We start from the raw sequence: 25,079 nt of genomic DNA, 5'->3' as shown, positions 1-25,079 counted from the left end.
ACCCAGGGTGGGCAGTGCTAACAGGACAGATCACCCAGAAAAGTTTCAAAGAGGAAACTCTACCAAAAGACTTCCCATAGGATGTTTGTGCCCAGGAAATACACTTACGGAAGAGTCACAGGGATTTCATACAGGATATTGAATGTTGCCCTGTGCAATTGAAACATTGAGTCTGTTCGAAATACACCATGGAGGACAAATAGTTGATAACAATATCGATCAGAGAAGAAAGTGACATTTGGTAACGCAAAGGTGATCTCAAAATTTAGGCATTTATTCCAGTTCTCACATTGATTTCCCAGCCTCATGCCAACCCCAGAACACCCTCTAGTTCCTGTCTGGCCTGGCATGGTCTGGTCAGGCACCCCTCTTGCTCTGAACAAGGGCGTCGCTCCACTGGAAGGGGCTCTGGGACTCCCTGCGCACACCTGTGTCCCCACGTTTAGAGGAAGCTGCAGGAAGACGCCACTGTCCCTCTAGAGCCTGGACCAAGTTTGGTCTAAAAGCAAAAGTCCAAGGAGGGGACGGGTTCCCCACCACCCGCAGAGACTGCTGCGCCTCGGCAATCGGACCTCCGGCCCTGTTGTCACTCAGGAGCAGAGGGGCGGGTCCTTGCGAGCTGTCCAATCAGGGGCGCAGCAGGGGCAGGTGGGCGTGGCGACGCTCCGCAGCCGCGTGGACGCTTGCGGTCTTGCTCGCGGTCAAGTCTCCCCTGCGCTTAAGGGTCCCAGGTGGCCCTGCTGCCGCGTCAGTGGCGCGGGGACCTGCACCGGCTGCGGGAGCCGTAGGGACGACGCCGGCGGACCGAGAAGCCGGGAAATGGTGAGCGCGCGGGGCCGGGTGTGCCAGGACGGGGCGGAGGGGCCGGCAACGGGCCGCGGCGAGACCCGACCTCCCGCGGGAGCCCCGGAGTCTGCGGAGCCGAGTCCCCGGTGGCGCCGCTCGGACCTCAGTCCCCTCCGGCGCGCGGCGTGCGGGCTGGGCGGGCAGCCGGGACCCCGGAGTCCTGTCCGGTCCCTGCGCGCGGCCGCGTCTCCCCCGATCGTGCAGTGACCACGGGGAGGGTCGTCGGGGGACAGTCCTGACTCGGTGTCCGGGTTTCGTGCGCGGGAGGTGCTGTGGTCCGGGGGCTCCAATCCCTCCTTTCTCCCGGGGGGGCACCCGTTTTCTCCTGAGTGTTCCCGATGTTTGGGCGGCAGAAGGTCAAATCCACGACCCTGTCTCCCAGCCTTTCCTTTCCTCGGACTGGCAATAAATGCTTGTTTCCAAATCCCGCCCCGCCTCCCCAGACGCCAACTTCCCCTCTTCAGTTCATAGCATCAGTACCAACTGTTTGTTCTCCGCGGTGCAATTCAAACAGACGCAGTATTTTAATTGTTTATCGTTTTCACACAGTCAATGGATGGCTCATTTTGAAAGGTTTATTCTTTGTGGATATTTTACATGAGAGGAAGCAGAGAATAACCACCTGGAACAACGTTTTTATGAAATCCTTTGCCTCTCCTCCCAGGATCTTTTCCTGGGCGCAGACATCCAATGGGAAGTCCTTTTGGGGGAGGTTCCTCTTTTGAAAGTTTCCTGGGTGATCTATCCTGCCAACACTGCCTGCCCATGCCTAGGTTTGTCACCTTGATAAAATTTATTCACTTTTAGTTTCCAGCTTTCAAGTAAATGTAAAATGTATTTAATCGATAGATTGAGAAAGACAGTATTAAGTATTTCCAAAGAAGAAAGAGAAAGGTGAATTTCAGAAAAAAATCTAGTATCACATCGCATGTGTTAAAATTTCTTGTTTCTCATTTTTCTTACCCTGAGAAGGTGTAGTAATAGTCTGAGGTCTGTTTTTTGTGTGTCTGTGTGTTTGTGTGTATGTGTGTGTGTGTGTGTGTGTGTGTGAGGGGGAAGGGGAGCAATTTCCAATATAATTCCAGCAATTATAGTATTCGGTGATTGATTATAAGAATTTCTTGCCATGGAAGTAATTATTTACTATCATTTTTCTGAAAGTAATAAATACTTGTGGGTTTTCTTGTTGAACTAGAAAAAGGCCTTACAATTTTCTTCCATCTTTTCTACATAAACATTGGGTTTGTGTGATTTTCCTAGATTCTTTATATACTGGGTTTGTGTCATTAAAAATATCAATATAGTCCAAAGCTATGTGACTGGGAGCAGAAGGCTATGATTAGTGACCCAAGCTAGGCTCCCCACCCCCTTCCTCATTGAGCCTGCAATGGAAAATACCTTCAAGACCCTGGCTGGTTCTTCCTGAGGAGCCTCTGCAGGTGTCCTACCTGCTTATACCCACCACTAAGGAGCCTTTATATGAAGAGAAGCTACAGAGCCTGGAAAGCTGGGGATGCATGTGCACAAAGGGCTAGGGAGTTTACCCCTTCCAAGGTAACTGTGGTACCTGGTGCCCGTGTCTAGACATAGTTTGGAGCTTTGCATTCCCGTGCAGGTGCACTCAGTGTAACTTGTTTGTATTGAGAAAGTCTGTGAAAGTCAGGAGTTCTGTATCTGGGTTCAGGTTCATGAATTTGGGAGTTCATTTAGGTAACAACCTAAAACTGAATCCAGCTGAGGGTTTCTTCACTTGTGAGAATGGAAGGCTTAGGGAGAGAGGGGTTCCATTATGCCCCAGGGAGGGGAGGACGTGCAGGGCTCCCAGGGTTCATTCCTGTGGCTGCTCAGGTGTCCCTTTCTCCCTGTCCCAACCTGCCACTTTCCCAGGGATCTACCAACACCAGGGCTTTGGTCTCCACTGGGAGAGTCTAGAGTGTGTTTAACTCTCTGAATGTGGCCTTCCTAATGTCCTATGAGAAGCAGGCTGCTCACCTGTGCTGAATCCAATATTTATGTTTCTTTTCTCTGGATTCCTTTATGGATTGAGTATTGCAGCCCTTTGATTCTTGTTTCCCTTAATACTTTGTTATTTATTTATTTATTTATTTATTTATTTACTTACTTACTTACTTACTTACTTACTTACTTAGTTACTTAGGGAGGGAGGGAGAGGGGGGAGGTGCAGAGGGAGAGAGAGAATCCCAAGCAGGCCCTACGCCCAACGCGGAGCCTGACACAGGGCTCCAACTCACAACCCTGAGATCATGACCTGAGCCAAAATCAAGAGTCGGATGCTTAACCAACTGAGCCACCCAGGCGCCCTAGTACTTTGTAGTTTTATTCCCTGTGGGAGAGATAACATTTTTTGCTTCTTGGGCTTGAAAATGTAAGTTGATTGAGAGAGATGATGGCAGTAAGGCAAGAAAACTATGGAACTAAAAAGAATTTTTGTTCCTTTTAGGCGAAAGAACTTCAAGATTTGAAATGAATGTGCTTAAGTTTTCAGGTACATGTTTTCATTTTTACATTAGTGCTTGTATGTGCATGTCTCCAGAGGACTCTGACATTTAAAAGGGTAAAGAAAGTGAATTCTTTTTTTTTTAAGATTTTATTTATTTGACAGAGAGAGAGAGAGAGACAGCGAGAGAGGGAACACAAGCAGGGGGTCTGTGAGTGGGAGAAGCAGGCTTCCCACTGAGCAGGGCACCCAATGCGGGGCTCAATCCCAGGACCCTGGGATCATGACCCGAGCCGAAAGCAGATGCCTAACGGCTGAGCCACCCACGCACCCCAAGAAAGTGAATTCCTATTTTAACTGACGTGAGGAAAGCTACTCATAGCTTATTAAGTCTTTGAAAATCCAGTACATTTAAGGAATTAAGCTCAAACCCCTGTTGCATTAGAAGATGCTACTGATTTCTGAAAATACCCCCAGGCTGAACTAGGGGAAGGACAAATTATGATGCCACATGTCCTTCTAGTTAGGAAAAGATTTGAAAATATACACTTTCTATGGTTTTCATTTTTGTAACTGTTAGTGTTTAAAGGAATTAATTCTGGGACACCTGGCTGGCTTGATCGGTGGAGGCTGTGGCTCTTGATTTCAAGGTTGTGGGTCCGAGCCCCCACACTGGGTGTAGAAATTACTTAGAAATAAAATCTTAAAAAAAAAAAAAAAAGGAATTAAATCCGAGAATGGTTTCCTATGTACAAAAGTTAAAATTAAATAAAGATTGCTAAATAGTAAAATGTGGTATATACAAACTTCTGTTTATTTGAAGTAAATCAAATCCGTGAGATAAAGTCTAACTTAAGAAAACTCACTGCTCAGACATCCCGCTCACTTCCAGTGCTAAAACTCCAGCCATCTTCAAATACACAGTGTTGATCATTTCGTGAGCTTCGTGCCAAGAGTTCGTGTTTCTTTATATAGAAACCAAGCCATTTCAAATGCATATTTTTCTTACCCACGTGTGTCCTTGTAATGAGCAACCAGACTCCACATCTTTTGATGTTTGCTGACAGCTTACTCCTCACCCCTCCCTCTTTCCCTTATCTCCGCACTTGGACAAACAGACAAGAAAGTCTGGAGACTCCCTTATATGGCACTGGCTTCAGATTCCAAGCACACAAGCCCCTGTGTGCAAAATTCTTGCCCTGGCCCCACCCCCGACAAAGATTCTTTGCTTGACCAAACTTGAGTCAGGCTCCTGAACCTTCTTGTTCAGTCTGTCAGGGTAGCTCCTTGTTAAATCCAGTTTTAGCAAGAACCCTGCTAAGTCAGTTGAACCAGAATCATCCCCATCCCCATCCCCTCCATATCTGATTACCCTTGATAAATGATCAAGTTCCTCCCCCCATCATCCCCCAGATGAATGGGATCACCCTAGCCTATCTTCAGTAAGAATCCTGTTAGGTCATTTTAGCCAGAACCCGCATACCCCTGATTTTTCTCTTAGTAATTTTCCATCCACTGACCTCCACCCTGTTCTCTGGCCATAAACTCCCACTTGCCCATGCTGTATTCAGAGTTGAGCCCCAACTCGTTTCTCACCCATTGTGAAATCCCATTGCCATTGTCTCTATACCTGGCACAGTGGTTCTGAATAAAATCTGTCGGGGTATGTCATTGCATATTTTTTCTTTAACCCCCAGGCATGGTAAAAACCCATGCTGGGCTCCTTTCCTTGCTTTCTGAAGCCATTTTAGAGCTATTTGAGAGGCTGACTTCTCCTCCTCTGGATCTCACTTAGGAGAGTCCTAAGCCTTTTCCTACCCTCTTGGTGTGTGTGGGGAGGGGGGAGCAGGGCATCAGTCTTAACACAGGAGACTGTGTTAAGGTGACATTAACAGTCGGCTGTGAACAGCATTTCCAGATGAAGCCACCACGCATGGGTCTGTCTTACTCTGACTTGCTCACCTGCTCTACCTGACGGTGGCATGCACTGTCGGCTGCTGAGTCCTCGGGAGCTCATGTTGTGTGCTGTGCTGCCCTGTTTTGGTGACCCTACCAAGCTAAGTTCTAGAATCAACTGGCCAGAAGTGGTAGTTCTAGGATTCCTAGGCCTTTCAGAGCAGAAGTATGGGATTGGGGCCCTCCTTACAGTGGTCCTGGGTTGATGTGTTTGCAGGGATTTATCTGTGTGTTAGAATGAAGCTAAGATAAAGGCTGGGACTATACAAGAGGAGGGCATGTCAAGGGGTCACCCCTGAAACAGCTGTCATTTAAAAAGAGAGGAGAAAGACAATCATTAGAATGCAGGCTGAGTCCCGACCCCAAATACCAAAGGACTCATCAGGATCCTTAAATACCTCTGCGGCTGCTGCCCTGCCTCCACGGCAGCAGTGATTCTGACCTTCAGGATTATGGAGGCCAACACACAAGGCCTCCCTGTGGCACAGCAAAGGTATTTGTTTAAGCTGACGTAAGTCAGGGATCTTCAAATCCTATAAAGCAACCTGTTGTCACAGGGGAGTCTCCGGTTCCTGATGGCATGGATTTGAGGCTCTCTGGAGGAAAAAATATATAAATATCAAGGTAGAGAGGACACTTCCTTCCCTGAAGTTCATCCACTGACCAAAAAAAAGAAAAGAAAAAAAAATAGGGAAGGACAGGAGGGAAAGAAGAAAAGAGAAAAACACTGAAAGAAAGGTTCACAACTTCACCCAACTGGAAATCCAAAATATACTAAAGGAATCTACACAACAAAAAAAGATTACAGGGCACTGTTTAAATCCTTTAAAAAACAGGGGTGCCTGCGTGGCTCAGTTGGATAAGTCTCTACCTTTGGCTCAGGTCATGATCCTGAGGTCCTGAGATTGAGCCCTGCTTCTCCCTCTCCCTCTGCCTACCGCTCCCCTTGATTGTTCTCTCTCTCAAATGAATAAATAAAATCTTTAAAAATAAAATAAAATAAACCCTTTAAAAGACAAAGGGTTTGGGGGCCTCTACAACAGAGATTCCGAATTTTGCCATCAGCTTCAATGCACTAGTTCAGAAACCTTCATGCAAATAATACTAGGGTTCAAATTATAATTATATTGGGATTCCAGAAAATTTCAGCAAGTTACCCCTGATAACGTAGGGAGTTACTGAATATAAAATAGGGGACAAATAGGTATGTCTCACCTTAATGCTCTCCTCAGTTCCTTGCTGGATGCCATCATTCTGCAAGAAGTCACTTTTCTGCATTCAGTATGATGTTAGCTGTGCATTTGTCATATATGGCTTTTATTGTATTGAGGTACATTCTTTCTATACCTAATTTGTTTCATTTCATTATTAAAGGATGTTGAATTTTATCAAATGCCTCTTCTGCATCTGTTGAAATGATCATATGACTTTTATCTTTAATTTTGTTAATTTGGTGTAACACATTTACTGATTTGCATATGTTGAACCATCCTTGCATCCCAGGGATAAAGCTAACTTGATCATGTTGTCTAAGCCTTGTAATGGTGATGTTGAATTTGATGTCCTAGTATTTTGTAAAAGATTTTTGCATCTATGTTCCCAAAGGGATATTGGCTTGTAATTTTCTTTTCTTGGAGTGTCCTTGTCTGACTTTGTTATCATTGTAATGCTGGCCTTGTAAAATGATTTTGCAAGTGTTTCTTTCTCTCTGTTTATTGTAAGAGTTTGAAAGCATTGGTGTGAATTTTTTTTTTTTAAGTGTTTGGTAGAATTCACCAGTGAATTCATCTGGTCCTGGGCTTTTCTTTGTTGGGAGTTTTTTGATTACTGATACAATTTCCTTACTCATTACTGAGCTTTTGATTTCCTATTTCATGATTCAGTCTTGGTAGGTTATATGTTTATAAGAATTTATCCAATACTTGTAGGTTATCAAATTTGTTGACATGTACTTATTCATAGTAATCTCTTATGATCCTTTGTATTTCTGTGCTATCAGTTATAATTTCTCCTTTTTAATTTCTGATTTTATTTAATCTTTTCTCTCTCTCTTTTTAAAGCTTTTATTTATTTATTTGCCAGAGAGAGAGCTAGAGGGGGAGTGAGAGGGAGAGAGAGTGAGAGTACAAGCAGGGGGAGCCGCAGGCAGAGGGAGAAGCAGACTCCCTGATGAGTAAGGAGCCCGATGTGGAACTCGATCCCAGGACCCTGGGATCATGACCTGAGCCGAAGGCAGATGTTCAACCGACTGAGCCACCCAGGCGTCTCTAATCTTTTCTCTTTTTTCTTAGTCTAGTTAAAGGTTTGCCAGTTTTGTTTATCTTTTCAAACAACCAACTCTTAGTTTCTTTGGCCAGATAGTTTATGCTTTCATATGTTTTCATGTTACTAATTAGTATCCTTTCATTTCAGCTTAATAAAATTCCTATAGTATTTCTTTCCTTTTTTTTTTAAGATTTTATTTATTTGAGAGAGTGCACAAGGGGGCGTAGGGGTAGAGGGAGAGGGAGAAGCAGACTCCCCACTGAGCAGGGAGCACAACATGGGGATCCATCCCAGTATCCTGGGATCATGACCTGAGCCGAAGGCAGATGCTTAACTGACTGAGCCACCCAGGCACCCCCTATAGCATTTCTTGTAAGGCAGATCTAGTGGTGATGAAATTCCCTTAGTTTTGTTTATCAAGGTAAGTTTTTCTCTTTCCTTCCTTTCTGAAGGATAGCTTTGCCAAGTAAAGCATTCTTGGTTGGCAGTTTCCTTTTTTTTTTTAGCACCTAGCATAAATCATTTCACTGTCTCATGTCCTCAAGGTTTCTGTCGAGAAATCAGCTAATAGTCTAATTGGGATTTCTTTGTATGTGATGTTTTGCTTTCCTCTTGCTACTTTCAAAATTCTCTGTCTTTGATTTTTGATAAATTGATTTTAATGCATCTTTGTGAGGTCTTTAGGTTCAACCTATGTAGGGATCTTTGAGTTTCGTGTACGTGGGTGTCCACATCTCTCCCAAGATTTGGGAAGTTTCCAACCATTATTTGTTTATTATTATTTTTAAAGATTTTATTTATTTGTCAGAGAGAGAGGGTGAGAGCAAGAGAGCGAGAGAAAGAGCACAAGCAGGGAGAGTGGCAGGCAGAGAGAGAAGCAGGCTCTCCACTGAGCAAGGAGCCTGATATGGGACTTGATACCAGGACCCTGGGATCACAACTTGAACAGAAGGCAGATGCTTAACTGACTGAGCCACCCAAGCATCCCTCTTTATTTTTTTTTAAGATTTATTAATTTAGGGCGCCTGGGTGGCTCAGTTGGTTAAGCGACTGCCTTCGGCTCAGGTCATGATCCTGGAGTCCCTGGATCGAGTCCCACATCGGGCTCCCTGCTCAGCAGGGAGCCTGCTTCTCCCTCTGACCCTCCCCCCTCTCATGTGCTCTCTGTCTCTCTCATTCTCTCTGCCTCAAATAAGTAAATAAAAATCTTTAAAAAAAATAATAAGATTTATTAATTTATTTTCAAGAGAGAGAGCATGAGTGGGAGGGGCAGAGGGAGAGGAAGAGAGAATCTCAGGGAGACTCCATGCTGAGCATGGAGCATGATGGGGACTCAATCCCACAACCCCAAGACCAGAGTCGAAACCAAGAGTCAGACGCTTAACCCACTGCACCACCCAGGCACCCCCAGCCATTATTTCTTTAAATAAGCTTTCTTTCTCTCTTTTTTTGGAATTTCTATAATATGCATATTATTTATTTTACTGGTGTCCTCTAAAATTCATAAGCTTTCTTCATTCCTTTTCATTCATTTTTCTTTTTACCTCCTTCATCTGTATAATTTCATCTGTAAAATTTCAAATGACTAGTCTTCAAGTTCATGGATTCTTTCATTGTGAGGAATTTCACAATTCCTCCCTCCCTGTCCCTTGTAACATTGCGGTCATTCATTTTGTTTATCTATAAGCTATAATTACTGAAAACATTGCTATTATGACTTTGAACAAAATGTTGTCCGATTAAATAAAAATAGCAAAAACGAATCATTGTATTTTACCTTCATTGATTCCTTCTCTGACACGCTCCCTTTCTTTATTATTACCTCCTTCCTGATGAGTTTCTTTTAACATTTCTTGGGAAGCAGGTTTTACTGGTGACAAATTCCCTCAAGTTTTGTTTGTCTCAGAAAGTCTTTTTTTTCTCTCTTACTTTTTTTTTTTTTTAAAGATTTATTTATTTGAGAGAGCGAGAATGAGAGAGAGAGAGGGAGTATATGACGGGGGGAGGGTTAGAGGGAGAAGCAGACTCCTCGCCGAGCAGGGAGCCCGATGCGGGACTCGATCCAGGGACTCCAGGATCATGACCTGAGCCGAAGGCAGTCGCTTAACCAACTGGGCCACCCAGACGCCTCTCTCTCTTACTTTTGAAGAATTATTTTGTTTGATACAAAATTGTAGTTGGGTTTTTTTTCTTTCGACACTCATTTAACAAAACTTTCTTCCTGCTTGCATGGTTTCTGAAAAGAAGTCTGACTTAATTCTTTTCTTTCTTTCTATATAACTAAGTTTTCTCCCCCTAGTTTCTTCAAGATTTTCTCTCTTTTTTCCTCAACTTTGAATATGACATTTCTAGGTGTGCATTTTTAGGCTTTTATCTTCTTTGGTGATCTCTGAGCTTCCTGGATCTATAGTTTGGTGTCTAACATTAATTTGGGAATATCTCAGTCATTATTGTTTCACTTACATCTCCTGTTCCTTTCTTCATGTTGTCCAATTATGTTATGTTACACTTTATGTAATTGTCCCCAATTTCTTAGATTTGTTTTGCCTTTTTTGTCTATTCTCTTTGCATTTTAGTTTTGGAAGTTTCTATTGACCTTTCCTCAAGCTCACTGAATCTTTCATCACATATTTTCACTGTATTGATGAGGCCCCCAAAGGAATTCTTCATTTTTCTTCTATTTTGTTTTTTCATTTTTTGCATATTTCTTTTCGTTCTTAGTTTCCATCTCTGAGTAAAGTACCTACCTCTCTGTTTTTGCACATTATCCACTATTTCCATTAAAGTGCTTAGCATATTAATCATGGTTGCTTTACATCTCTTGTCTAATAATTGCAACATATTTGCTACATCTGAATCAAGTGCTTTTACTTGTATTATTTCTTTAAACTGTGTATTTTAATATTTTTGTTGTTGATGTTGAATGCCAGTCATGATGTACTGTGAAAAAAGAACTGAGGTAAATAGGTCCTTAGCTTGAGGGTTCATGTTTATCTGATTAGGGTTTAGGGTATGTTTACTATCTGCAGCTGTCAAAGGCTAAAATATCCTCAGGCATCCTTGCTTTTGTCATCCATGTCATTTTGGGGGGTACTATAGAGACTTCTCAAAATAAGTATGAAATGTATATTTCTTTCAGTTTATTCCACTGTTATTAAATGGGGGTCATCCTGATGTAATGGAATGTTGTGGATGGAGAGGAAGTGTTCTATAGTCTTGATTTGGTCTCAGTATTTTAATGAGCATGTGTCTCTGAGCTGTGACCTTTGATATAATAAAAAAATGGTTTTTAAAAAAAATTTTTTTTTAAAGATTTTATTTATTTATTTGACAGAGAGAGACACAGCGAGAGAGGGAACATAAGCAGGGGGAGTGGGGGAGGGAGAAGCAGGCTTCCCGCCGAGCAGGGAGCCCGATGTGGGACTCCATCCCAGGATCCTGGGATCATGACCTGAGCCGAAGGCAGATGCTTAACGACTGAGCCACCCAGGTGCCCTAAAAAAATTTTTTTAAGTAGGCTCCATACCCAATGTGGGGCTTGAACTTACGGCCCCAAGATCAAGAGTCACGTGCTCCACCAACTGAGCCAGCCAGGCACTCCCCACAAATGTCTGTTTTTTGTCCATAGTTCCTAGTAAAGACCACCCAAGTCCTTGGACTTTTTTTTTTTTTTTTTAAGATTTTATTTATTTATTTGACAGAGACAGAGCACAAGCAGGGGGAGCAGCAGGCAGAGGGAGAGGGAGAAGCAGGCTCCCCACTGAGCAGAGAGCCTGATGTGGGGCTCGATCCTAGGATCCTGGGATCATGACCTGAGCTGAAGGCAGATGCTTAACTGACTGAGCCACCCAGGCGCCCCTCCTTGGACTTTTTGAATGAGAAAGGTGATAGAAGCATCTTATATTCAAAGAGGTGACTTTTTGTAAGCCCCTAGATAGCTTCAGGATTGGGGTTGGTCACCAGGAAGACCAAGATTTGATTAGAGGCTTAGAACTTTCACCCCAGCCCCCAACCTCTGGGGAGTGTGGGAAGGAGCTAGAGATTGAGTTATTCACCAACCACCAATGATTTCATCAGTCATGCCTGTCTATGTAAGGAAACTCCATCAAAATTCCTAAACCTCAGGATTCAGAGAGATTCTAAGTTGGTGAAGACCTCAGTGTGGCAGGAGGGTGTTGTATCTGGTGAAGGCATGGAGGTTCCCTATCTCCCCCACCTACTTTGTCTTATACGCCCCTTCCATTTGGCTGTTTCTGACTTATACCTTTTATAATAAATCAATAATAATAAGTAAAGAGCTTTTATTAGTTCTAATAGTGTTTTTACTGAATTAACAAACACGGGAGTGTTTCTAGGGAACCTCCAAGGCCTGGGCTTCCCATCTACAGCTGGCATCTGACACGGGGGTGCCATTTTGTGGGATTGTGCCCTTAAACTGTAGAGTCTGGTGTTACCTCTGGTTAATGTTAGAATTGAACTGTAGGCCACCCAGTTGGTGTTGGAGAGTCGGAGAAATGGTTTTGGAAAACACAACACATTGACTGTGAGCAGTGAAAAATGACCTGTGAATCTCACAAGTGTATCTAAGTTCCCCCACACCCTCAACTTAGGTCAGGCAGAAAGGCTGGAGGGGCTCAAGTTGGCTATTTCCCTTCCTGCCCCCATGCAATTCTTGAGAAACAATCTTTTGAGGACAGGTCTTGTTAAGAAGAACAAAATATTGTAGGAATATTTCAGATTGGCTATTATTCTATTATTCTATGTCTCCAATTTTGGAGACAGCAGTTTGTACTGTGACCTCAATTCTTTGATAGATTTAAGAAGAATAATTGATTTAAATTTGCTTGCTTTTTCTGGTAAGGATAGAAATGTCACCTTCTAACTCCTTCCATGCCAGGGAAGAAACCAGAAGTCTCTGACTCCATTTTTAAATATTTGACTGTTGATATGTCAAGAAAATCCAATATTATTCCTGAGTAGAGAAAACCCAGTTCTTTTCTTCTATATATCTCCTTTATATTCACCCAGAACACTTTACTTCTGACAGTTCTGGTCACCAAATGTGTGAGGGTTTTTCCCCCACAATTGTGACACCAGCAGGGTGTCCTATAATTTAACTCAGTCCTAACATTATCTACCTGTAGATAGTGTAGATCCTACAGGTTAAGGGCTCAGTCCCACAAGATCCCTCCTACCCCACTTCAGACACCAATCACATGTAGTAGGTGCCAACAAGGTTACTCACAACTTCCGTTTGACTTGCCACAAATCAGAGGTTCTCACAATCCCTTCCTTAGGTTCGATTTATTTATTAGAACAGGTTTCAGAACTCAGGGAAACACTTACTTACAGTTAGCAGTTTATTGAAGGATATGATAAGGAATACAGATGAACAGCCAGATGAAAACATATGTAGAGAGAGTTCTTGGAGGGCCCCTATGGAGTTGGGGTATGCCACCCTCCTGGTACATGGATGTGTTCCCCAACCTGCAAAGTCTCCAAACAGCATACTATTGGGATTTTACGGAGGCTTAGTAATGTAGAATGATCATTTTTTTAAAAGATTGACTTTATTTTAGAAAGAGAGAAGCGAGGGAGGGGCAGAGGGAGAGAGAATCCTCAAGCAGACTCCCTGCTGAGCATGGAGCCCAATCGGGGCTTGATCCCAGGACCCTGAGATTATGACCTGAGCTGAAATCAAGAGTCAGATGTTTAACCGAATGAGCCACCCAGGCACCCCTCCCTAGACATGATCAATTATTAACCCCATTTCTAGCTCCTCCCCCTCTCAGGAAAATGGGCGGATGAGCTAAAAATTCCAAGTTTCTAAGCGTGGCTTGGACTTTCTGATGACCAGCCCCCATCCAGGAGCCCACCCAGAGTCACCTCCTTAGAACAAAAGATGCTTCTAGTGCTTTTATCACCTAGGAATTTACATGGTTTCAGGAGACCTGTGTCAGGGACGGAGTCAAAGACCAAATATTAGAACAAGACTGGCTCCTAGTGCTCTTATCTCTAGGAATTTACAAGTGCCAGGAATTTGGGACAGAGAGCAGTATGTGTATATATTTTCTATTATCTGACAGCTGACTACTTTAAAGTCTTATCTCTCCCTCTTCCCTTTGTGCTCCACATCTGTGCAAGGTGATAAGAAAGCCTGGGTGCTCAGCTTTGACCCTGGCAAGAGAGTCAATCACAGAAGTCCCTACCCATGTGCACAAACTCTCACCCTAGCCACCCTCCAACCAACCTCAATAAAAATACACATCAGTCTCCCATCCTTGCTTTGTCAAGGCATTTCCACCTGCTTGAGAGGCCTGCCTTGTCCTCCCCAGAAACGTCCATTGTGAAAGTAATCAACCCTTTCGTATATTCCTAGTAGGTGTGTTTTAGTCTCCACTTCTCAACCAAACCTTGGGGGGAGGGATGGTGGGGAACCACCTATCTCTACGGGCTACAGAAAAGGTAACATGGTATATATATTGCAATATACTTATTTGTTCTATTGATAAATGCTCCAGATCTTTTCATATCAATACCTTTGGGGGTTTTTTGTTTGTTTGTTTTTTTAAGATTTTTTTATTTATTTATTTGAGAGAGAGAGAGTGAGAGAGAGAAAGAGCACAAGAGGGGGGAGTGGGAGAGGGAGAAGCAGACTCCCTGCTGAGCAGGTAGCCCGATGCGGGACTCGATCCCAGGACTCCAGGATCATGACCTGAGCCGAAGGCAGTCGTTTAACCAACTGAGCCACCCAGGCGCCCCACCTTTGGTTTTTTTAAGTACATGTGATGATGAGTTTATGTAACTCATTCTTTCTAAAGACAGTTGGCTTGTTTACCAGTTTTTCTGCCAAAGCTGAGAATGAAGACTCACATTGCCACATTACAGAAGAAACAAACATACAAATTCAATTCTTTTTCAACCTTAATTACTTCTTAAAATTGTTTATCATTAAATATATTGAGGAAAGAATGTAGAAAATGTTTTGCAGTAGGATTTGCTAATAATATAAACATCCTTGAAGTCATCATCAAGATTCCTAACTGTGGGAAGTAGGCAGGGTCTCCTCATGTTCTGCTCCCTGGCTCACCTCTGTCCTGCCCCATAGATGACCACTGTCCTGATACTTTGTTTATCCTCGACACCTTTACCATCTATCATTTTTCACTAAGCAGAGTTCTTTCAGCTTTCCTCCTCCAGCCTTTGAACAGGTAAGTATCAATGGGATTACACTGAAAGGTTTTCCAGTGGTTTTTTGCCTCCGTCTGTTTCTCACATGCGAGCCCCGGAGGCTTCTGGGCTGGTCTAGGACCGTCCAGACATCATGACATCATGACCCTCGGTGAGGTCACCTTTGTCCGTGTTTGTGAAGAAGGGTCACGGACCTCGGCGAGAACAGGTCGCAGCCACTGCCCAAGCAAGGTCGGCTCAAAGACGTGACCCCCGGCCTGCTGTCACTCAGGCGGGCGGGGGCGGGGCCGTGCGAACTGTCCAATCAGGGGAGTCGCCGGAACCGTACGTGCGGGCGACGCGCTGTGGACGGCGGGGACTGTGTGCCGTCGCTGCTGTCCGGCCGAGGTTCGCGTCCCCTCTCGCTGTCCGGAGAGGCTTCGGGAGCTTCCGCCACATCCTCTGTGGCCGTGGCCTCCGCCGGCCACGGCAGTCGTATGGTGGCTCGACCCGCCACCCCAGAAAGCGAGCAATGGTGAGTGTGCGGGGCCGGGAGTCGGGAAAGGGGCGCGGCGGGGCCGGCTGGAACCGGCCGTGGCGGGACCTGGCCTCCCCGCCGTGAACTCTGCGGACCCGAGGCCGCCGGTGGCGCGGCACGCAGCGCGGGGCCGGGCCGGCTGCCGGGACCGCCGGCGTCCTGTCCTGTCCTGTCCCTGCGCGGCCGCGTCTCCCTTGGGTTGGGCGATGACCACGGGGCGGGTCACCAGGGGACAGTCCTGCCTCGGTCTCCCGGGTTCGTGCGCGCGAGATGCTGTGGTCTGTGGGGTCCCCATCCCTCTCCCCGGGGCACCCGCTTTCTCCTCACTTTTCCAAACGTTTGGGGAGTAGGGTCTCAAAGCCGCGACCCTGTGGCCCCTGCCTAGCTCTTCACAGGACTGGCAATAAATGCCTAAATTTCCAGATCTTTCCCTGCATTCCGAAACGCCATCTTTCCTCTCCAGTTCATAACATCATTATTAACTATTTGTTCTCCATGATGCATTTCAAATTACGCAGTATTTTATCATTTATCCACAGAGCCATGAATGGCTCTTTTGAAAGATTTATTTTTTGGCCTGTGGATATTTTACATAAGAGGAGAGCCAAGAATAACTTACCTGGAATATGTCGCGTGAAATCCCTTTGCCTCTCCTCCCTGGGCACCGACATCCTATGGGAAGTCCTTTGGGTGGCGGTTCCTCTTTGGAGACTTCCCTGAGTGTTGTCTCCTGTCAGTATTGCCCCTACCTGAGTTTGTGACTTTATTCAACTTCTTTTAAGCCTGCTTTTTCAGTTAAAATGTATTTAACCAGTAGATCTCCAAAGTATAAAATTTTACAAAGAGGCAAGAAAGGGGTGAATTTCAGGGGAAAAAAAATTCCATTATTACATTTATTAAAATTTTTCTTTCCTTTTTTTCTTCCCATGAGTGTATGTAGTAACGTCCACAGATTTGTCCTTTTAGGTGATTTGGAAATGCAGTATCAGGACTTAGACTTGTAATACCTAGAAGTGTTTTGTTTTTTTTTTTAAGATTTTTTAAATTTATTTGACAGAGAGAGACAGCAAGAGAGGGAACACAAGCAGTGGGGAGAGGGAGAAGCAGGCTTCCCGTTGAGCAGGGAGCCCGATGCGGGACTCGATCCGAGGACCCTGGGACCATGACCTGAGCCGAAGGCAGACGCTTAACGACTGAGCCACGCAGGCGCCCCTAGAATTGTGTTCAATTATGATTGTTTCCAAACAGTTTCTTGCCATGGAAATAATAATTAACTGACATTTTTATTTTTTTAAGAGTTTATTTATTTGACAGAGACATAGCGAGAGAGGGAACACAAGCAGGGGGAGAAGGAGAGGGAGGAAGCAGGCTTCCTACCAAGCAGAGAGCCCGATGCAGGGCTCGATCCCAGGACTCTGGGATCATGATCTGAGCTGAAGGCAAACGCTTAACGACTGAGCCACCCAGGCGCCCCTAACTGACATATTTTTTGAAAGGAGTAGATATTTGTGTGTTTTTTTGTTGAACTAGAAGAATCTTCACAATTTTCCTTCCTCCCTTACACTTAAACACTGGATTTGGTGATTTTGTCCAAACACTGGGCTTATCATTTTAAAAATATTAGTGGTGCTTCAGAGCAACTTGGTAGGAAGCAGAAGCCTGAGGTCAGTGTTTCTAAGGTAAGGCCCCCGCTTTGAGCCTGTGAAGGGAAGTGCTTGAAAGCCCACTTGGTTCTTCCTGGAGAGGCTCCCCCTGCAGGTGTCCTACATGCTCAGACACTACAGAAGGAGCTGAGAGAAGCTACAGAGCCAAGGAAAGCTGGGGATGCCTGTGTACATGGGGGATGGGATTAGAAGGCAGGGCAGTGCTGCTCTTTCTGAGGTGGTAATTGTGGTTTCCTTGGGCCTGTTTCTAGACATAGGCTTGAGCTTTTCATCTACAGTGTAGGTGCACTCAGTAATTTTTGTACATTGAGAAAGTCTGTGAAGGTCTGGGGGTAGGTCTTCTGGACAAAAAGTTTGTGAACTGGGGAGTTACTTTGAGTCAGATCCTTACATTGAATCTGGCCAAAAGTTTCCTAACTTGTGAGAATTGAACCCTGAGAGAGGAATGTTTCCATTATGCCCCAAGAATGGTGTGTACGAAGCTTCTAGACTTCATTCCTATGGCTGCTCGGGTCTCCCCCCACCCCCAAACCTCCGCCCTGACTCAGGGGTTATATCCCAACAAGTGCAGTCTGGACCACAAGCTGGGAATATGAGTTTTCCTTCTGAACTGTGGGGAGGCATGCTGCTTATCTCACCTGATTCCAATATTTGCATTTCTTTCCTTGTATGTTTGTATATTGTATATTGCAGCTCTTAACTTTAGGTAGCTTCCCTTAGCCATTTGTGATTCTGTTTTCTTTGTAAGAGCATGAAATTTTTAGTTCTTAGACTTTGAAAATATAGTTCGATTTAAAGATACAATGGAAGTAATGCAAAGAGTCCTGGTACCAAACAGTATTTGTTCCCTTTAGGCAGAAGATTCTCAGGATGTGAGATGGGGATATTTGAGGTTCTCAGGTAGATTTTACATTTTAGGTCAGGTTTTTTTGTGTAGAGAGAGCTTTGGAAATTTGAGTGCTATAATATTGTTCAAGTTTAAGGCAAATTAATTCCTCTTTTAAGTGATATAAGGAAAAATACTCAAAACTTGCATAAATCTTTGATAATTCTTTTTTTTTAAAGATTTTATTTATTTATTTGAGAGAGAATGAGAGACAGAGAGCATGAGAGGGAGGAGGGTCAGAGGGAGAAGCAGACTCCCCGCCAAGCAGGGAGCCTGACGCGGGACTCGATCCCAGGACTCCAGGATCATGACCTGAGCCGAAGGCAGTTGCTTAACCAACTGAGCCACCCAGGCGCCCAAATCTTTGATAATTCTAATACATTTAATGGATGAAGGCCAAATCCCTAGTGTATTATATAATATGCTACTTAATCTTAAACCCCAGTAAGAGTTAATAAGGAGAAACTATGCTGCCTTTTGTTATGCAAAAAGATTTGAATTTTTTGGGTTTTTGGCTTAAACTTTTAAAAGTGTTCTTTTTTAATTTATTTATTTTATTATTTTTTTAAGATTTTATTTATTTATTTGACAGAGAGAGACACAGCGAGAGAGGGAACACAAGCAGGGGGAGTGGAAGAGGGAGAAGCAGGCTTCCCGTGGAGCAGGGAGCCCGATGTAGGGCTCGATCCCAGGACCCTGGGATCATGACCTGAGCCGAAGGCAGATGCTTAACCGACTGAGCCACCCAGGCGCCCCTTAATTTATTTATTTTAGAGAGAGCACACACACGAGCAGGGGGAGGGACAGTGGGAGAGAGAGAAAGAGAGAGAGAGAGAGAGAGAGAGAAAATCTCAAACAGACTCCCTGCTGAGGATGGAGCCCAACACAGGGCTCAATCCCACAACCTGGAGTTCATGACTTGAGCCAAAATCAAGAGCTGGACACTCAGCCGACCGAGCCACCCACGTATCCCTTAAGTATTCATGTTTCGAGGATGAAATCTTAGAACGGTTTCCTATATAGAAAAAAATTTTTTCATTAAATCTTTAAAGCAAAATAAGGTCATTCAAAATAAAGGCTATTAAAAAGAAAAAATGTGGTTTATATATATTACTATTTACCTTAAATAATTATGCAAGGGTTAGCAAAAATATGTAAAATACAGTCTAAAGAGACTCAGTGTCAGAACAGCCTGGTCTACTCCAGAGCTCTTGCTTCAGGCACCCCCCAAAATGAGTATTGGTCATTTCTTGAGCATCCTATTAGTGTTTCTTTATATGAAAACAAGCACTTGCAAATGCATGTTTTTCTTAACCACGATTTTCTCCTTGTATGAGCAATCAGGTCCATATTTTGGATGTTTGCTCACAGTTTAAACCTCCTCCCTCCCTCTTTCTCTTATGCCTCCCGCTTGGTCAAGCTGATGAGAAAGTCTGAGTGGTATCTCCTCTAGAGATGGCAAGAAATTAAGATCACACAGGCCCCTGCCCCTGGGCAAGAATTCTTGCCCCAGCCCCAGCCCCCAGCCACAATGAACCCCAGACCAGGCTCTTTTCATTGCTTTCTGAAGCCTTATCGTAGCTGCTTGAGGGGCCAGCCCTGCCCTCCCCAGAGACCTTCATTATGTGATTTGTAAACCTTTTCCACACATATGTGTATGTGTGTCCCCGTGCCACACTGACCTCAGTCTCAACATGGGCACCACGTCTCTGCCGGTGACCATAATTACTGGCACCGTGAGCCACGTCCAGGCGTGACTGCTATGCTGTGGGTCTGCTTCTCTTGCTCTGACTTGCTCAGCTGCTCTGATGCTTGATGGCGGTATGTTCCGCGGGCGCTCGGGGCTGGGGAGCTCGTGCTGTGACCTGTACTGCCCCGTGTCGCATGTGTGACCCTCCCAAGCCTCAGTTCTGTGTTCGGCCGGCCAGAGTCGGCAGTTTACAGAAGCCCTAGGCATGTGAGAGCAGGAGTGTTAGATTGAGGCCCTCCTTCAGGTGGTCCCCGGCTGATGTGTTAGGGTGACGCTGTGACAGAGGGTGGGGTGGCAGAGAGGACTCTGTCCTGTGCAAGAGGGGGGCCCACTGGGTGGTCACTCGTGAAATAGCAGTCATTGAGTTAGAGAAAGAGGAGAGTGAAGGGCAGCCAGTAGCTGATGGGCTGAGTCCACACTCCTAACCCCAGGGGCCCTTCAGGCCCTCTGCTGCTACCCCTGCCTTTACTGCAGCAAAGGTCTGGAGCCTCGAGTTTAGGGGCGACACTCATGGTCCCCCTGTGGCACAGCAAAGGGATTAGTTCAAACTTGACTTAAGTCCAGGGTTCCAAAACCCTGTAAAGCAACCAGTTGTCATGCGGGAGGCTCCTAACCCTGCAGGCGCTGCTTTGAGGCTCTCTGGAGGAAAAAATGTATAAATACCCAGGTAGAGGACACCCGCTCCCCTGAAGTATATCCAGTGATGGAAAAAAACAAAACTGGAGAGGAAGCAAAAGAAAAAAATGTTGAAACTGATGCAGAGAGGCCGGCTCTGAAGACCCAGAGGGGGTCCCACAGGACCAGCCAAGAGGGTCCTTGGCTATGCACAGGATAGAAATCAAATGTAAGCCAGCAGGAAGTGAGAGCAGAATTTATTGAAGATACAGAGGGAGCGCGTCTGGGAGACTCAAAAAGGAAAAGGAAAATGAGTCTCATCTTTGTTTGAGGTCTGGAGGTTTTAAAGAGCATTTTTTTAAGACTTTATTTGACACAGAGAGAGAGAGAAAGCACAAGCAGGGGTAGGGGCAAAGGGAGAGGAAGAAGCAGGGGCTCCATCCCAGGACCCTGGAATCATGACCTGAGCCGAAGACAGGTGCTTAACCAACTGAGCCACCCAGGTGCCCCCTGGGTCTGCAGTTTCTATGGAGAATGGTGGTTTGGTGTACATGTCCTCTCAGGTATCTGGGAACTGGTGTCCTCCAGACCTCACTTATGCCCTGGAGCCAGGTATTTTGGCGGCAAGGTATCTGGAGTCAGCGGTCTTGGAAAAGGTATATGATGACCCCTCCAGGTCACTCCTTAGATGTTATCTATTGTGCTGGAAAACTCCAAAGAAATCATTAACTCCTTGATCTTTACAAGGAGGACATACATTAAGGCATGTGTAAGGGGGCGCCTGGGTGGCTGAGTCAGTTAAGCCTCTGACTCTTGATCTCAGCTCAGAGCTGGATCTCAGGGTCATGAGTTCAGGCCCTGTGTTGGAACCTACTTAAAAAAAAAAAAAAAAAAGAGGCATGTGTAAGGCCGGGGTGCAGGTACTAGCAAGAATGGAAGCAGGAAAAGGAGCGAAGAAAAAAAAGCGTTTTTATCATGAGGTCCCTTCAGTTTTCCTCTCTCAAAACCAAGGTCTGCAATTTGACCAATTGAAAATTCAACATATACTAAAAGAATTTACACAGCAAAAAAGATAAAAGTACACTCCTTGGTGATTTGGGCCTCTACAACATGGGTTCTGAATTAATCTTGCCATCTGCTAGAATGCACTAATTTAGGAAACTTTATGCAAATAATACTAAGGTTCAACTTGCAGTTAAAGCTGGGGACCCCACTATACTTAAGCAGGGTACCCCTGATAATCTTAAGGGAGTTGCTGAATATAATGCAGAGGACAAATAAGCATGTCTCACTTGAACCATGAGAACCGTGATCTTACTAAAAATCCGTCATGGTCTTAGCGCTCCTTGTCTTTTTTTATTATTATTATTTTAAAGATTTTTATTTATTTATTTGACAGAGAGAGACACAGCGAGAGAGCGAACACAAGTAGGGGGAGTGGGAGAGGGAGAAGTAGGTTTCCTGCTGAGCAGGGAGCCCGATGTGGGGCTCGATCCCAGGACCCTGGGACCATGACCTGAGCCAAAGGCAGATGCTTAACGACTGAGCCAGGTGCCCCTTTATTTTTTTTTTATTTTAAAGATTTTATTTATTTATTTGAGAGAGAGAATGCACAGAGGGAGAGGGAGAAGCAGACTCCCTGCTGAGCAGAGAGCCCCATGCGGGGCTTGACCCCATGAACTTGAGATCATGACCTGAACCGAAGACAGACACTTAACCAAGACACCCAGGCACCCCACACCCATTTTCTTTAAATATCCCATACTGAACAGGGAAAGGCTGAACCCAGTGTGTCATAAATTTCTCCCTCTCCTCCCCTCTCATGCTCTCTGTCGCTATCTCTGTCTCTCTCACAAATAAATAAAATATTTTTAAAAACCTTTAACAAATTTTCACATTTTGTTTTTGGCACTTCCAAATTATACTGACAAAATGGGACCCCACCGACCTTTTACTGCACCACCCCCAGTTAAATTACTTAATCGGACCCAGTGTAATTTAAACATTTGAAGGAATCAGAACCATTGATTGAAAACCCCCTTTTTTAAAATGAAGAAGTGGTTATTCCCTCTGGTTCTCCTTTTAACAGCCATATTTGTCCTATTCTTTAAATCTGGAAAGAATGAGTGACACCTCAGTGGATTCCTGCAACCTTGGGGCTGTGGCTGCACCCCATAAATCCCTATTCCCCGCCCCCACCATTATGGAAATTCCTGACTCCATCCATTCAGCAACAGATAAATATCCTGCCGTCACAGATTTGACCAAGTCGGTTTTGTTCAGTGCCTGCTTCAGCAGCCTGTCAGGTGCAGCTGGCCTTTACCTCTCAGGTGATAGGATCCACCTTCACCTGGTCCCTGCAGGGGGTCTCCACACCGCAGCCGGTGCACACAGCCTCCGCAGGTGGGGTCTGAACTGCGTCCACCTTGCTCCAGCAGCGCAGGTATGACATCACACCAGTGACATCCTCCGCTGAGGATATTTGGGACATAAAAATTTTGATGAAAAGAATGCAGGCGGCAGGAGCGGACGCAGGCGCAGGCGGCGGGGCGGGAGGTGTGGACAACGGCCGGGACGGCCATGACTGCCACGGTGGCCGCGGTGGCCCCGGCTTTCCCGGCGGCGGGGGGGCGGCCTGCCGCCGGCAGGGCCCAGCCTATCTCTCGCCCACAGCACGTCCCGGGGCCAGGCGGAGATGCTGCTTCCAAGATTCCAAGGCCGGAAAGCCGAATACACGTATTTGCCCTCTGCGTGCCTTTCCCGTCCGACTTGGAGGCGGAGATCGCCTGTGGGTCCCTGGCCCCAGATGCCGAACCCCACAGACGGGCTGTTGAGAAGCAGCTCACAGTGAGTGGCAGCGTCGTGGCCGTCCGCTGGAGAGCTAAAGATCCTCGCCTCCTCCGAATTTCCATCATCACCTTCCTTGATCAGCTTTCCCTGGTGATGCAGACCATGCGGCGCTTTGGGCCCCCCGTTTCCCGCTAAGCCTGGGCTGGGGAGAGGGGGCTAAGGCCTAACCTCTTGTCCCTTCCCAAGGCACTGTGTCCTTCCCTGGGGCAGTCATCCCTGTAGTAGTAGCTGCAACGGTGTTAGGGGGGCCTGATCCTCTGCCGCTGCTGGCCCTAGGGCACTCAGGGTCCATTTGTTTTGTTTGATGCTTAAATGTTTGTTACTGCAGAAAATAAAACTGAGCTTTGCTTAAAAAAAATTTTTTTTTTTTTTTTTTATAAAAAGAGCTCATAAAGGGGCGCCTGGGTGGCTCAGATGGTTGGTCTCCAGGTCCTGGGATCAAGCCCTGCGTCGGGCTCCCAGCTCAAAGGGGAGCCTGCTTCTCCCTCTCCCTCTGCCTCTCCCCCTGCTCATGCTCTCTCTGTCCCTCCCTCTCTCTCAAATGAATAAATAAAAATTAAAAAAAAAAAAACTCATAAAAAGGGGATAGGCCATTGCCATATATATGCCAGGCCCTGGCGCCTTGTTTAAATTCTTAAAAATTGAGGCACCTGGGTGGCTCTGTTGGTTAAGTGTCTGCCTTCGGCTCAGGTCATGATCTCGGGGTCCTGGGACTGAGCCCTGCATCAGGCTCCCTGCTCAGTGGGAAGTCTGCTTGTCCCTCTCCCTCTGCCTTTGCAACCCCCCCCCCGCTTGTGCTCTCTCTCTCAAAGAAAATCTTTTAAAATAAAGTTCTGGGGTGCTTGGGTGGCTCAGTCGTTAAGCTTCTGCCTTCGGCTCAGGTCATGATCCCAGGGTCCTGGAATAAATAAAAATAAAATAAATAAATAAATAAAAATTAAAAATCTTTTAAAAAAACAAAAATTTTTTTAAAGATTTTATTTGACAGAGAGAGACAGCAAAAGAGGGAACACAAGCAGGGGGAGTGGGAGAGGGAGAAGCAGGCTTCCTGCCGAGCAGGGAGCCTGATGTGGGGCTCGATCCCAGGACCCTGGGATCATGACCTGAGCCGAAAGCAGATGCTTAACAACTGAGCCACCCAAGCGCCCCTAAAAAAAAATTCTTAAAAATTATTTGGTAATCTGGAGCCTGTTTCCTCCTTGACAAGGTGAAGAAGTAACTCTTGTCCCTCTCAGCAGCCACAACACTGCCTAGATTGTTTTGGTGTTATGGAGGCAACATACTCCTTTCTTAAAGTTTTACTTGAGCCCATCGATGCTGTTACTTGTAAAATGGCCCACTCTGAATAAGAACCCCATTCACCAACAAAACAGGAAGGCTCTGGACTCTGGTCAAATTGCCGCGCAGCAGGCACACCTGTGAGTGCCCTCCAACACTGTTTCACAATAGAGGCTTCAGTGATCTCCTCTCGTGCTTCCTGGGGTTGCCCGTGATGGCCTTAAGTCGTCCACAGGCATCTGATGCAAGAAGTGGCCCTAGAGCCCAAACTGTATGCCATCAGTCAGTCATCTTAGCACTGACCAGCAATGGCCTCAGCTATGTTCATAGACTCTTGGGTGATTGTCTCTGAGATGCTCCTTCATGGTAAAAGAATTCTGGGACTCTCCGGCCTCACAGATATCTCCAGCATATAAATCAAGGTAACATTTATCCCCACATGTACTAAGGTCTCAATGTAAGTCCTTGCCTGGACACTCCGTGTCCACTTCAGAGTTCCAGACACTACTGAGAGTGATGAAGGCATTCATTTCACTTCTCAGGACATAACAGTGGTGAGCTCTCAAGAAGACATTCAGTGGAAATTTCTGCTCTCCCACGTCTCAGGGTTTAGACCTCATAGGGTGCCATAATAGGTTATTGAATAAATTCAAATCAATTGAATGAACAGTGGCCTTTTTCAGTTGTCAGTCATCAGGGATGAATATTAATGCATTTGTCTTCCTCTTTTTTTTCTGATGAACTTCTTTACAGCAGTTTTAGGTTTACAGAAAACTTAATCACAAAGTACAGAGAGGGGGTGC

The 25,079-nt window shown here is 45.4% G+C and overlaps 1 protein-coding gene across 2 annotated transcripts in view; it reads left to right on the top strand.

The window, feature by feature from the left end:
- Positions 1–697: 697 nt before the first annotated feature.
- LOC123834066 (zinc finger protein 791-like) overlaps positions 698–25,079 on the top strand; it is a 37,436-nt gene continuing 13,054 nt past the window's right edge. Inside the window, exons 1-2 of one of the 2 annotated variants that reach the window (XM_064570415.1) lie at positions 698–822; positions 3,308–3,352. In XM_064570415.1, coding sequence (XP_064426485.1) covers positions 3,335–3,352 — 18 coding nt within the window. In that variant the 5' untranslated portion in view covers positions 698–822; positions 3,308–3,334. Of the gene's footprint in view, positions 823–3,307; positions 3,353–14,869; positions 15,231–25,079 lie in introns of those variants that run through there. The other variant, XM_064570418.1, reaches the window with a different exon arrangement.

This window comes from Mirounga angustirostris, unplaced genomic scaffold (genome assembly GCF_029215605.1).
Source record: "Mirounga angustirostris isolate CCGP_5_RB_7025 unplaced genomic scaffold, mMirAng1.0.hap1 SCAF_1, whole genome shotgun sequence".
NCBI lineage: Eukaryota > Metazoa > Chordata > Mammalia > Carnivora > Phocidae > Mirounga > Mirounga angustirostris.
The sequence above is the reverse complement of the archived record's forward strand: the minus strand, read 5'-3'. Positions and strand labels throughout refer to the sequence as shown.